We start from the raw sequence: 14182 nt of genomic DNA, 5'->3' as shown, positions 1-14182 counted from the left end.
GTGTCCCAGTAGAAATTATTGTACTGATAAGAAAAAAAAGTGTATTTGCTGCAACATTTACCACATATTTCTACATACACTGAATAGAAGTCTATCCAGTTTACCTAAGCAAAAAGAAATGTTCCTGTTACATGAGGACATCCTTCCAGTACATGAAGGGAGCCTACAAGAAAGATGGAGAGGGACTTTTTACAAGAGCATGTAGTGACAGTACAAGAGTGAATCGATTCAAACAAAAAGAGAGGAGGTTTAGATTAGACATTAGGAAAAAGTTCTTTATTCTGAGGGTGGTGAGACACTGGAACAGGTTGCCCAGGGACGTTGTGGATGCCCCACCCCTGGAAATGTTCAAGGACAGGTTGGATGGGGCACTGAGCAATCCGGTCTAGTGAAAGGTATCCCTGGCCATGGCAGTGGGGTTGGAACTGGATGAACTTCAAGATCCCTTCCAAGCCAAACCATTCTATGATTCTATGATCCATTCTACAAGTTTATGATCTTTCACATAAATGAAAATGCCTAATCTAAGCAAAGCAAACACACTGCAAACTATGGCACTTGTGGGCAATACAGACTTATGAGCCGCACATCAGGGAACTTGCTAGAATCACAATATATATATGCTTTAGTTTTTGTCTGATTCATAATTATGGGAAAGGCAATCTTCCTGTTCTAGGAACTTCATGTTAATAAATCTGACAGTAAGAATTGCTTGCTTGTTATCATAACCAATTCAGAGAGCAGGTTACAAGACAACCTGTGTGAAGGGAGTAACTACACATCTTTCTCAGGCCATGCATCACCCAGAGAGCTCTATGCAGAGATTAAGAAAGCAATCCTTCCAGCATCTTATAGAACAAGAAAAATGCTAATGCAAAGTAACGGGAAAGGTGTGCAGCTTCTGTGACATGTGGTGGGGCACTGGTGAAGCGAAAGGCATGTCACATCCAAGCAGACAGCTTGTGATACACTTTTCCCTCCACTGAAAATTAGGCCATGTGTCAGATAATGTTTCACCATAAATTCACCATGTTGCTACATGTGTGGTCATGTGTGCAAGTAGTATCAGACTATAAGTCACATGCATGCATACATGTTAGAATTTTGTGTCTGTAAGAGAAATATTTGCACATACACGTTTCTCTTTTGTGTTCTTCTCGGAAGACTGTTGTACTCTTAATTTTTAGAGGAGTTGTTTTTTGCATTGCATAAAGTGAGTAAGGTGTATGACAGATAAGAAGTGAATCTTTAGAGACTCATAATGTATATGTTCACAGTTACTGTATGGTTTAAAAATTAACTGTACTGATCTAAGTTTCTTAAGTGGTGATAATGGGACTGTGTCAATTTAAAAGAAATATATTTTCCATTATAATATTTGCTGTGATTTGTATCCCTTTGTCTTCAAAATCACTACAAGAAATCTTAGGCATCTCGGGAACAAGACAGTAAATACCTCAGTTGCAATTAAACCTAACATTCAGCCCTGAAATTTGTACCAAAGGTAAAGTGAAGCTAGTTCGCTAATAAAACTTAAAAATTATGAAAACTTTTCAGGAAGTCAGTCTGCCTAACTTCCTTGCCACATTCAGCACCAATGGCTCTATGCTTTTCTTGATATCAAACTGAATCTGAACCAGACAAAGACTGACCACATGTTTAAAGGATTCAAAGCTGAACCTTTATATCCACAAGCTTAGTTATATGCCAAACTCGAAGCAGAACAGGATAAAGCCAGAATTCTAAAGCTCCTTGCAGCTGCTCTGACATACCAACTCCTTCAAGCGACCTGTGGCTATCAAAGGGATCAGAAATGTTATCTACAGTGCATAATTTGAAAGGTACTTTGCAAGAACTGAAGCATGTCATGGAGCCAAGATTTACCCAATTATTAGTACACCTGGAAAAAAAAGTGCTTTCTTATTACTTACAACTTCTTACATTAGTTTGATGATTAAAATGATTGTATAGCTGGAAAGGAACGTTTTTTTACAACATTCCCCTAACGGGTAGAGCAAGTTGATACCACAACCATCAGGAAGAGTATAATTAAAATACAATTTTTACTTTATATGAATAATAGACTAATATACTAATTAAAACCAACATCAACTGAACTTTCTATTTACACTAGTTCAGACGGCACAGCAGCAAAGAACTGTGTTTCAGAAGCATATGCGAATGTTAGAGCTTCTGTCATCCAGGTGCCATTTCTAACAGAACACATGTGTGCTGAACAGTTGGCAAAAGAATGAAAAAGATTACTGCAGATATATGAGCACACAGAATCTGGGATGACATAAAATTAAGTCCATATAGAAGGTGACAGACTGCTTCTAAAAGGATTTTTTTCCCCTACAATTTCTTCCATCTTCATGTACGCACGTGTGCACACATGCCCAAGAAAGATTAAAAGGGAGAGGGAGGATGAGGGTGTTTTGATATATTTTAAATAAAAGACTTTTTATTTGGTATTTCTGTTTTCTTTTGGAAAAGGAAACTAATTTGGTTATTAGGAAGCTTTGATTCCTAAGTTTGGTCAAGGCAGACACTCCTGTGAAGTCAGCATGAATATCCATGATAATAATAGCACCTGTCTTTTGACATCAAAGTTCTCTGCCTGAGACAAAAATAATGTAAACAATAAATTTCATGTATTGTACTGTTGCTCCTGGCCTTGGTGTTAATCAAATACACTTGGCCAGGCATAAGTGTTCTTATTTTGGAGATCTAGAATGTAGAAGTGACTGACGTATTGCAAAACTTTCTTATGAATTTGGACTGCAAGAAATGGCATCGTTTACGGTCTCACGCTGAAGGGACTGTGTGTTCCTATGCAGTCTTGTTGAAGCAGAAGAAATCTTGATGATAGATTCATTGCATCTGCTAGTTTTCATCTGGATCCAGATCAAGGTCAACTTCATTGGAAATGTTAAGATAAAAGAAAGCATAGAAAGCCAACAAAAATACTAGTATAGCTGCAAGGACAAGGGCAACTTCCTGTAGAAATAAAAGAAAAACAAAATGTGTTAGAAATAACATCATATTTTCAGAGTAATCAGGAATAAATATTATTTCCCTTCTATAATAAAATCAAAATAATATCAGACATATATAACTGCATAAGGCATTGATGCTTTAATGATTTCTTTTTTGTGATTATCATTTCAAATATTAAAAAATCCACTCACTTAATAAAGATTTTGGTGAGTCTGATATACTGCCAGAAAGAGGATATTTGGCTTAAAAATCTTTAGTCTGACCTAGAAATAGGAGCTTTATATCCTTTTATTATGCTATTCCTACTTTTTTAACAGACAGAATTCACAAACCACAGTTTTGAACACAAATTTAAGTTATGAATTTACACTGTGAATTTTGATGTTTTCTAGCAATATGTTACTGCTTTTTGCCAACAAATTTGTAATTTTTTAATGAAGCAAACACAGTATGGTGGAAGTCAATGAAAATTGCTACCTCTACCTCCCAACCTCCTGGCATGCATTACAATATGGAGCTACAAAATCCTTCAGAATTGGAACTTTTCTTCCTTCCTCTCTGCAATAAGGCAAAAAGCACAACAATTTGCACTTGCACTTGCCTCTCTTCCCATAAAATATTGCATCTTGCTGCATCTTTCTTAATTAACATAAAAGAGTCTTCCAAAGTATACATGATTTATAGCAGCTTTCAGAAGCAGAAAAATGTTTTTGTACTACATGTCATACTCATTATGTGACTGCCTATCATCTTTAAGGCTGGACTCTGTTAAGCTCCGACTTTAGATCTCATAATAAATGATCATCTCCTTTATAACAATACTTCTTTCAAAGTCACACTATTTCACATTTTTAAGATTTATTTTTCTGTAAGGCACAGCACACTTTACACTAGTTCAGATTTTCCTTATCATCATGATGTATTTTTAAAATCATGCACTGAGATTCTCCAAAGGAACATGTTAGTTTGTACCTCCAAACCCCATTTTCCCTTTACAGAAAGAAGGAACAACCTCCGCTCCAAATCTCTGCTTCATGTTAAGGTATAAAACAACTACATCAGAACAATTCTGCTCTACACTTTAAAGGAGAGAAAAAAGACAGTTCAGTGACTTTATAACAACTAATCTAAATTGGTACTGAAGACGCCACATGAAACCTACTCTGCACCAGTGGGACTGAAAGGAGATGCCTACACCTCACTCAGACAATAAGACACTGTTTACCATGCAAGGACAGAATCTGACCCTCTGGTGTAAGATTCACTGTGTCCTCTAGGAGAAGCCAGGTGAATTCTTCCCAAAAATGCCCATTTCTCCCCTTGGACCAGAAAGAGAGTGTAGATAGTACCTCTAGTGTGCACTGTAGGATGAATCCTATCCACCAGCTCTACACGTTGGTGGTGGCTTTGTGATCAGCTTTGTTTGTCCACTGCTCTGAAGGAGTTAAAACTGTGCATTTCATTTTTTAAAGTCTAGCCCATAATCTGGCATTCTTCTATAGAACAGCATTTCATTTGCATTTACATGAATGCATTTATATAGTTTATCAGAATGTTGGATCAATAATTCAACATATGCCACCTAATAAATTTTGAAATACTACTACCTAGTTGGCGTATGTTCTATAGGAGCATATTTTTTGTTCTATAGAAACCTTTGCTTTACATTTTATACGGATGATTAATTGAGATGTACTTTAAATTTATTTTACCTCATTAAAATTGCTTCTGGAAATTTGCTGAGGCTGTTGGCTACAGATTTCAACTACATTTTCCTATTAGAATTGTATCATCCTCTGAACTTCATCCTCCTGATTTCATATGATTTGATTAAAAAAAAAAAAGAGAAAGTACATCTAATTCACTAATATATTAAAGGAAAGTGATTTTTGCTTTGTTGCAGTTGCAACACGTCAGTATCTCACAAAAGGGCATGGCAGCATCAGACAGGTTTCATTTATTTCCTTGTATCCACAGCTGTGCTCCCAGACCCATCTGGCCACACAGCTACTAATCTTAAGAGGATGTAATAAACAAGTGACATACAACTGCAAGCTCCATCTGCTCGGGAGAGTGGACAACAAAACCGCACAATGCAGGCACCGTTCACACTTGACACAGAGAGCAAATTCATTCCAGTATTAAAAAGTTTTTTCCCTTGTTTGGATGCCACGCTTACCACGCTTACTGCTTTACAATAGGTTCACCTTTCCCCTCCCTTCTCAGTCTCCCTTATGAAATGCTGTGGTAGCAGCAGCAAGATTTTGAGGAATCTCGGCATTAAAGATTTGTTTCAAAGGAAGTGAAATCGGGAAAATCATGAGTTTTATTCTCAGGCTGTCCAGTAACTGCTTGATGGGAGCAGTTTTTTAATTCCTCTGCCTAAGTTTTACAATTAATAACACTGTGATAACAATACTACTTTCCTTACACAGCCATTAGGAACTGGGTGGCTGGATCAGTACTTATTATCCCTGGGAATGAAAAGCTTTATTGAAACTCCAGGTTTCAAAATTATGCAAGAACGTTAATTTTGAGTTACTGAAAAAGGTAGAGTAACAAAAATCTCAAATAAATGGCCTAACAAAGTATACCTGGTTCTCAGCTAGAGACACATCGTCTCTTAGGAATTGTATCCAGTTTATGAACTTTTATAAACATAAATTTTGCAAGGTAAATAGCAAATGCAAGGCTACACTACTATACTGTACTTGCAACAACAGTATATCTTGTCATTTTAATTTGTTTTATACTTATCAGACTTTGCTATTTGTATTTTAAGTCATGCATAGAAATGAAATGTTAAAATACTCCCCACTTGGCATATATAGCTCCCTTTCTCTTGTACTTTATGGATCATCCCCATCATCCCTCTGCAAAATCCATTTACTCAGAGGATTTCATCATGAATAATTAAAGAATATAGAAGAAGTCCTATAGAAATAAACTCAAAATGATCACACGGCTTTTTCTCCTTTTTTTTTCTTTTATATCATGGTACAAACCACTAGGAAACAACATCTCTGCTCTCAAATCCCAAAATATGGTCAAAGAAGCCTTTAAAAAGGAACAGAATTGTCTATGATATTCTCTTAGAATAATGTCTGAAGAACCCTACTGATTTCAGCTTGATTAAGTTTTTCAGAAACTTTTCATACAGGAAACACATGCCATTACAGTATAATGTAGATTTAATTCTCCTTTCATTTTTTGTCAGTTTTATGTCTCTCACGCCAAAATACTTGGATAATGTCCTCAAACTCACCCTGATGGAACAAGTGGCAGAGCTGGGATCTAAACAAGATTAATCAGGAGATGGAGTGAGGAAAAAATGTTGGCTACAATAATATACATGGTTACATATATACAGTGACAGCATATAACTATATACAAATCCGGACACCATGGTAGCATCATACCCTGCACATATAGAGAAACATCATACTTTCAGGAAATTTTAGGGTGTTTTTACATATTTCTTATTGTCCTCCAGAGATAATCATACCTTTTTTACCTGAACGCAGCTTAAAACTAGGTGAAAGAGTACTACAAATTGCTCTATTTGAAATGCTAAACTATCCCTTGTCTCTTTCTGAAAAGGAATGAAAAAAAAAAACATGCTGACCAAGGATACCTGTAGAAATAAAACAAACATATATGGACTTGACAATCAATCTTTTTATCTCATATAATTTTTAACTGAAGACTTTATCTGGACACTCACTGTGACCATTTTTTAGAGTTTCAACACAATCATATTTAAATATGGATGCTTACTTCCTTAATGCAGGACATTCTGCAGAAGGTCATAAAAATAATTTATTAACTTTTATCTGCACTTCTTATGTAATAATTTTTTACCATAAAAATTTGAGACAGAACAAAGATCGTTATTGTCTCAAATAATGAGAACGAGGTACTCTTACAGAGTCATCTAAAAGGCTTGGCCATTCACCCACAAAGCAACAGGATTTGTTTTAATATAGCTAAATGCAAAATAATATACACAGGTATCAAAGATGTAGATAGTGCTTACAAAGTGGAGTACTCTGCCTTAAAAAACTATGACTCTTAAAAAGGTCTTTGGAACTCAGATGTAACTACTCCATCAGTGTGATCTCTAGATGTACAAAGGCAGAGGGATTTCCAGTAGGGAGATGATTGGTATTTATTTTATCATAGAGAAGAATGAGAGGCAGTTTGGTTAAAGCATATAACTATATACACCTGTATTTAAGTAAGGTCCTTCGTAGAGTGAGGTCCTTTTATCCTGTTTACAAGAACCTCTCAAGGTCCATCTGCAGTTAGATAAACTCAGTTTTGAAATAATATACCATTCCCTAGAAGCAAGAATGATTGAACATTCCAGTTACCTCTTGGGGAAAATATGCCCTTCCATAGCTATGAGTCTTTTATCATCAGATCTCTCTCAAAAAAAGTACATTTTTATTTAGCAATTGGAAAGAGTACTTCAACTTGGGCTTGTGTGAAAAGTAGGTCCTGACCAGCAACCTTGGAGTTGGTGAACACAGCCCTTCCAGCTACTCCTCTCTTTCAGGACCCTGGGAAGACTGGGATTACTTACATAGTCAGTGCTATATTCTGAACCCCGGAAGTATCAGGTTTTTAAAAGTTATGACACCTCCTGTTTAGCTACCCAGACCTTTCCATTTGAAGTGTTACGTAGACTAGTCATAAGTAGAGACATAAGTAGGCCTGAGAAAGATGGACTACTGCTTCTGGAGGGTACAGAAAATCCTCCTGAGCTCTTGCTTGGTATATCTTCTTCTCATGCTCAAACCACTGTGATTACTGCATTTATAGGTCAGGCCAGGGTCTGATTTTGTTCTCTTTTTACGTGTTGCTTCCTCTCCCTTTCATTTCCAGGTCAGGAATCAAAGCCTGACTATCAGGATCACTGGGAATACCACACTATATTCATGGGTGGCACATTAAGATGCTCTACACTTTGTGAGGCACATAAACTGGTTTGAAGACCCAGTATTTTGGCTATTACAAAGTGCTTGGACTTGTAGAAAGTATTTGGATGAACTTTTATGATCTGTAACATACAGAAGTTCAGATCAAATGATCTAATAGTCTCTTGTGGCCTTAATTTTTGCAAATTTATGAAACTGTATCCTGAGAAATGTAGTTCACTAACTTAGCAGATTATGAACAGCATGAAATCAGAGAATATCCTTTGCCAAAATACACTAGGAATGTCTTGTTATCTGTTCATACATAACTTGTTCCAGATGAGAGAAACTCTTCATGGCGAGGTAGCTAAACAATAGATTAAGTACATACGCAAAAGAATGACAGACAGTAAGCTCTCACTTTGTTTAGGAAACAGTTTTTCCTTAGCTTAATCAATGTACTGCATTGCTAATAATTCTCTATGGAGTGGTATTCTTCAGTCAATCGTGTCTTTGCAAGTACTTTGCAAATACTACTATTCAGATTTGTGTCTACCTTTCAACAAGACAGAAAACTTCATCATCTGTCCCACGGACCACTGACCTGTTCTTGCAGCCTGCGAAAAAAATCTCTTCCCAAGAATTCCTATTACTTTTGGCCTCTGCATACCAAACTTGAGCTATGTGGGGGCCAAGCTTCCATATTCCTCAAACCATTTTCTGCTTGTCACCCTCCTGCTGGCAGCTCTTTCTCATCCACTGAGAGCAGAGTTAGCACCCATGGTACGAAGCCCTTCCTGCTCTGTGTGGTAAGGATGAGCAGCTGGGTTCCCACCAGCACAAGCCCCTCATGGGGGAACACAGAGAAAGTTCAGAGGCTCCCTTTTTGGTACTTCTACAAAGAATTTTGTCTTATCCAAACACATACAGTATACTGCTTTCTCTTGGAGTTGTTTCTCAAGACAGGGGTCCTACTTTTCCAAGAGACACGATATATTTTGGCACTGTCTACGTTAGTGTCACATATACAAACAGAGCCAGTACAACAGCTCTGCTACAATATTTAATCTGTAAACACGTTTAAAGAGCAAATATTACACACCAAGTACTAGCATGGTCACCCTGCTCGAACTAACTTTTGATAAGTTATTACTGCTCAGCTGCTTCTCTGACATTATCAACACAGATAAAATCTCTCATTGGGGAAATTAAAAAGTACTAAATGCCAGTGACTGAAAGAAACTTTGTTACTTCAAACCTTACATTAAAATGACAAGGCAATCAAAGTTTGACAAGAAAAGCTAATTAGTATGCCAGCGATGAAATGTAAAGGATCTCCAGGGGATTGGTTCTGAAAAGTTTTATGTCATTTATGGGGCTTTTTTTTAGCTAATGTTGTCAGCTCTCATGGTGAAAAACACAACAGTTGAATTTCATTATTTTCATAGAAATTAAGGACTAAAATACCTTCACTATTTTCTAGGAGTCTTTTTTCCCCCCTAAATACTACAGCATGTTTTAGTTTACAGCCAGGTATATAAATTCTTCAGGACACTACAACAAAAATACTCTAGAGTTATCAATGACACTAAAAATCCTACGGTTTTAAGTGGCTGTATGGTGCTTATTGTGTTAGGTATTTATTTGGACATTTCTATTTAAAGTGTCTACTTATTATACTACACTGTAGTTACATCTCTCTTTTTTCCCCTCAACACAGATTGAAGTTAATCAACTGTCACAGCACAGAATTGGGGCTCACATAATAAAAAAAGACTAAAATCCCAGCCTGTGGAAGGTGAATCATGTTGCTTATCACCATCATTCATCACCAGGCACAAGGAGGAGACCTTAAAGACAGAGGAGTGGAAATGGGTTTCTCCTCAGGGTGGCAGGGAAATCCCCTCCTGACCTATCTCACCTCTCCAGGATCCCTTCAGCAACAGGTATAAGGCCTTGGAATCTGAAGACCAGGGAAATGAGAATGTCAATGAAAGTCCATTCAATCTGGAGGGATCACCTAGGGCAGGGCAACCTACCCCCAACATCACAAGCTCCCCAATTAAGAAAAAAAGAAGGATGGTAATCATTGGTGATTCCCTTCTGACAGGAACGGAGGACATAACATGCCAACTGTACCCAAACTATAATGGAGGTGTGTTGCTTCCATGAGGCGCGGGTAAGGGATATCACCAAGAAACTTCCCAGCTTGGTATGGCCCACTGACTATTGCTTGGGCTTTTCCAGGTGAGTACTGATGAAGTCCCAACAAGACTACAGAAAATCAAGAGGGACCTCAGGGCGTTGGGCAACTGGTCAAGGGATCTGGAACACAAGTTGTGTTCTCTTCTGTCCTGCAAGTTGCAGGGAATGATGAGGCAAAACCCCAGAAAATCATGCAGGTAAATACCTGGCTTTGAGACTGGTGTTACCAGCAGAATTTGGGGGGTTTTGATTGTGGGTTTGTTTATATGACACTGAGCCTACCGGCAACAAACAGGGTCCACCTGTCTCAAAGGGGAAAAAAGGATCTTAGCTCAGGAGTTAGCAGGGCTCGTTCAGGAGGATTTATACAAAATTTGAAGGGGGATTGGGACATCAGCAGGCTCGACAGAGATGAGGTATGGGAAAAGGAGATCTATAGTGACCATCCAAGTAGCAGAAGGAGGCTTAAGAGGGGAGGCCTTCAGCAAGTACAAGCAGCCAAAGACATAACCACAAGACAGGACTATAAGGTGTCCCTGTGCACCCCCACTGGGACATTGACACAATCAAATACTTCCATAAAGTGTCTGTACACTAACACACACAGTAGGGGGAACAAACAGGAGCAACTAGAGATCTGTGTGCAATCACAGGGTTTTGACCTCACTGCAATTATGGAGACATGGTGGGACAGCTCCCATGACTGGAATGTTGTCATGATGGGCTACATGCTTTTCAGGGAAGACAGACATGGAAGGTGCCCTGGTGGAGTGGCCCTCTGTGTGAGACAACATTTGGAATGTATTGAGCTCTGTCTTAGAGTGGATGATGAGCAAGTAGAGAGCTTATGGGTTAGGATTAAAGGGCAGACTAAGTAAGGGTGACGCTGTTGTGGGTATTTGCTACAGGCTGCCTGATCAGGAGGAGGAATTGGATGAGGCCTTCTATAGGGAGCTTGAAACAGCCTCAAAATCACAAGAATTGGTTCCTGTGGGGGACTTTAACTACCCTGACATTTGCTGGAGAAGCAACACAGTGAAGCACGAACAGTCCAAGAGACTCCTGGAAAGCACTGATGTCAACTTCCTGTCACAGGTGGTGGAGGTTCCCACAAGGAATGGTGTGCTCCTCGACCTCATACCAAGAAACAGAGAAGATCTTGTTGGATGCGGCTTTGGCTGCAGTGATGATGGGATTGTGGAGTTCAGTATCCTCAGGCAAGGAGGAAGCAGGGCAGCAAGACTGTAACCAGGGATTTCAGGAGAGCTAACTTCAGCCTTTTTAAGGATCTTCCTAGAAGAATCCTATGTGAACAGGCCCTGCAGGGAAGAGGGGTCCAAGAGAGAGGCTGATATTTAAGGAGCACTTCCTCCAGGCTCAAGAATGATGCATCCCAATGAGCGAGGAATGAGGCAAAGTCGGCAAGAGATCTGTGAGAGAATGAATAAAGAACTCCTGTCATTACTCAAGCATAAGCAGCAAACACACAGGAAGCAGGGTCAGGCCACTTGGAATGGATATAGAGAGGTTGTCAAAGTAAGTAGAAATGAGACAAGGAAGGTCAAGGCCCACCTGAAATTAAATCTGGCCAAGGATGTCAAGGGCAACAAGAAGAGTTTCTTCAAATAAGAAAACAAAGGATAATGAGGGCCCGTTACTAAGTGGAGGGGGGACGCTGGTAACAGAGGATGCAGAGAAGGCAGAGTACTGAGTGTCATCTTTGCATTGGTTTTCACTGACAAGACCTGCTCTCAGGAATCTCTGACACAGGAGACCAGGTTAAAGGAATATTGGAAGCAAGACTTTCCCTTGGTCAAGGAGGTTTGGGTTAGAGAACACCTAGGAAAAACTGACATCCACAAGCCCATGGGACCTGAGGGGATGCATCCCTGAGTTCTCAGAGAGCTGGTGGACACCACAGTGAGTCAGCTCATGATCATCTTTGAAAGGTCGTGGAGATCAGGAGAGGGGCCTGAGGAGTGGAAGAAAGAAAATGTCATCCCAGTCTTCAAAATGGGCAAGAAGGAGGTCCCAGGGAACTACTAGCCTGCCAGCCTTCCATGAACCCCTAGAAAGGTGATGAAGCACCTCATTCTGGAGGCCATCTTTATCCACAGAACTGAGAAGAAGATGATCAGAAGCAGTCAGCATAGATTCTCCACAGGGAAATTGTGCTTGAACAATATGATTGCCTTCTATAAAGGAACAACTACCTGGATGGATAAGGGGAGAGCAGTGAATATTGTCTACCTCTTCAGCAAGGCTTTTGACACTGTCTCTCACAACATCCTCACAGGCAAACTCAGGAAGTGTGAACTGTGTGAGCGGACAATGAGGTAGATTGAGAACTGGGTGAATAGCAGATCCCAGAGGGTTGTAAACAGGGTCCAATTGGAGGCCTGTCACTAGTAGTGTCCTAATATCTTAGATGAAGGGGCAGATCCTTCCTTAACAACTTCATTGACAACACAGAGCTGGAAGGAGTGTCCAATAGCCCAGAGTGCTATGCAGCCCCTCAGGAGGACCTTGGGAGGTTGGAGGGATGGGCAGAGAAGAATCATCAAGTACCATTCAACAAAAGCAAATGCGGAGTCCTGCACCCCATAAACACAACATCCTATGATCTGGACAGCATGTGTGCGCCTTGATGGCAAAACTCAATCTTACCTGAAAGTTAGCTGGTATTCTGCAATAACATGTAGAAACACTATTCTACAAAATAAACTGCTCTTGATATCTTTACTCACTAATTCTTGATTACGCCGCCCTTGTTGCCCACACAGAAGCAGCTCTGCAGCGTTTAACATCCTGCTTTGCAGATGCTGCTGAGCTCTTTGGTCTGGAGGTCAGCTTAAAGAAGACAGAAGTCCTCCATCAGCCTGCACCTCAGGATGTCCCCCATCATCCCCACATCACCATTGGTCAATCAGAGCTCAAATCAGTCCAACAGTTTAATTACCTCGGTAGCCTCATCTCCTCAGATGGTAAGCTTGACGGAGAGATAGACAACAGATTAGCAAAGGCATATAGTGCTTTTGGAAAACTCCATAAAAGAGTATGGCGTAATAAACACTTGAAGAAAAGCACCAAGATCAGTGTTTACAGAGCCATAGTGCTGTCTACTCTCTTATATGGATCTGAATCATGGGTCATCTACCTCCACCACCTGCGTCTCTTAGAACGCTTCCATCAACGCTGCCTCTGAACAATCCTAAACATCCACTGGTCAGACTATGTGACCAGTACATCTGTTCTAGAGCAAGCAGCTATCACAAGTATCGAGGCCATGCTGATGAGAACACAGCTGCGTTGGGCAGGTCATGTCTCCAGGATGAAGGACCACCGCCTCCCTAAGATCTTGCTTTACGGTGAACTTGCCACTGGCTGCCGCATGAGAGGAGCCCCGAAGAAAAGATACAAGGACTCCCTGAAACAACATCTCAACCTTGGCCATATTGATCACCATAACTGGTCTACTCTGGCATCAAATCGGGAGGCCTGGAGACACACCATCTATAACGCTGCTGTCTCCTTTGAGAACACACGCAGGATCACCCTCGAGGAAAAAAGGCAACGCAGAAAGAACCGTGTATTGCAGAATACACCATCTAAGGAGTCTTTCTGCTGTGCCTTTTGCAATCGGATTTGTCTGTCACGTATTGGCCTCATAAGCCACCAGCGTGCCTGCAGCAAATGTGGATAGAGCCTTCCCAAATCTTCGTTCGCGAAGCCTAGCCATGATGAATTCTTGATTACATATATTATTACAAATATGCTTTCCTATTCTCTCTCATTTTTAAGGAAGAATTACTTCAGAAAATAAGGAAGCGAAACATGTTTTGAAAGATCAAGGTTCATATTCTTCTCACTTGTGAAAGACACACAAAAAAACTTGTACATTTTACAAAACTAGGCTGTACACTAAGTCTCCAAGTAGAACATCACTTTTAAAAGGTCACATCATTGAAAATAAAATGAAAAGTAAAATTTAATAAGAAAGGAAGGAAAAGGAACTCAAAAGGTTAATAATCTATCTTTTAAACAAAACAGGCAATCTA

General features: G+C 39.6%; 1 protein-coding gene across 2 annotated transcripts in view; it reads right to left on the bottom strand.

Moving 5' to 3' along the window:
- Positions 1-417: 417 nt before the first annotated feature.
- Positions 418-14182, bottom strand: part of TRIQK (triple QxxK/R motif containing) — a 64283-nt gene continuing 50518 nt past the window's right edge. For both annotated transcript variants that reach the window (XM_027737374.2, XM_039380982.1), the window contains exon 4: positions 418-3000. In XM_027737374.2, coding sequence (XP_027593175.1) covers positions 2887-3000 — 114 coding nt within the window. In that variant the 3' untranslated portion in view covers positions 418-2886. The remainder of the gene's footprint in view (positions 3001-14182) is intronic.

Source organism: Pipra filicauda, unplaced genomic scaffold (genome assembly GCF_003945595.2).
Source record: "Pipra filicauda isolate LSUMZ 115617 unplaced genomic scaffold, ASM394559v2 scaffold20_size4479445_pilon, whole genome shotgun sequence".
NCBI classification, from domain to species: Eukaryota; Metazoa; Chordata; class Aves; order Passeriformes; family Pipridae; genus Pipra; species Pipra filicauda.
This window is presented reverse-complemented; position numbering and strand designations above follow the sequence as displayed.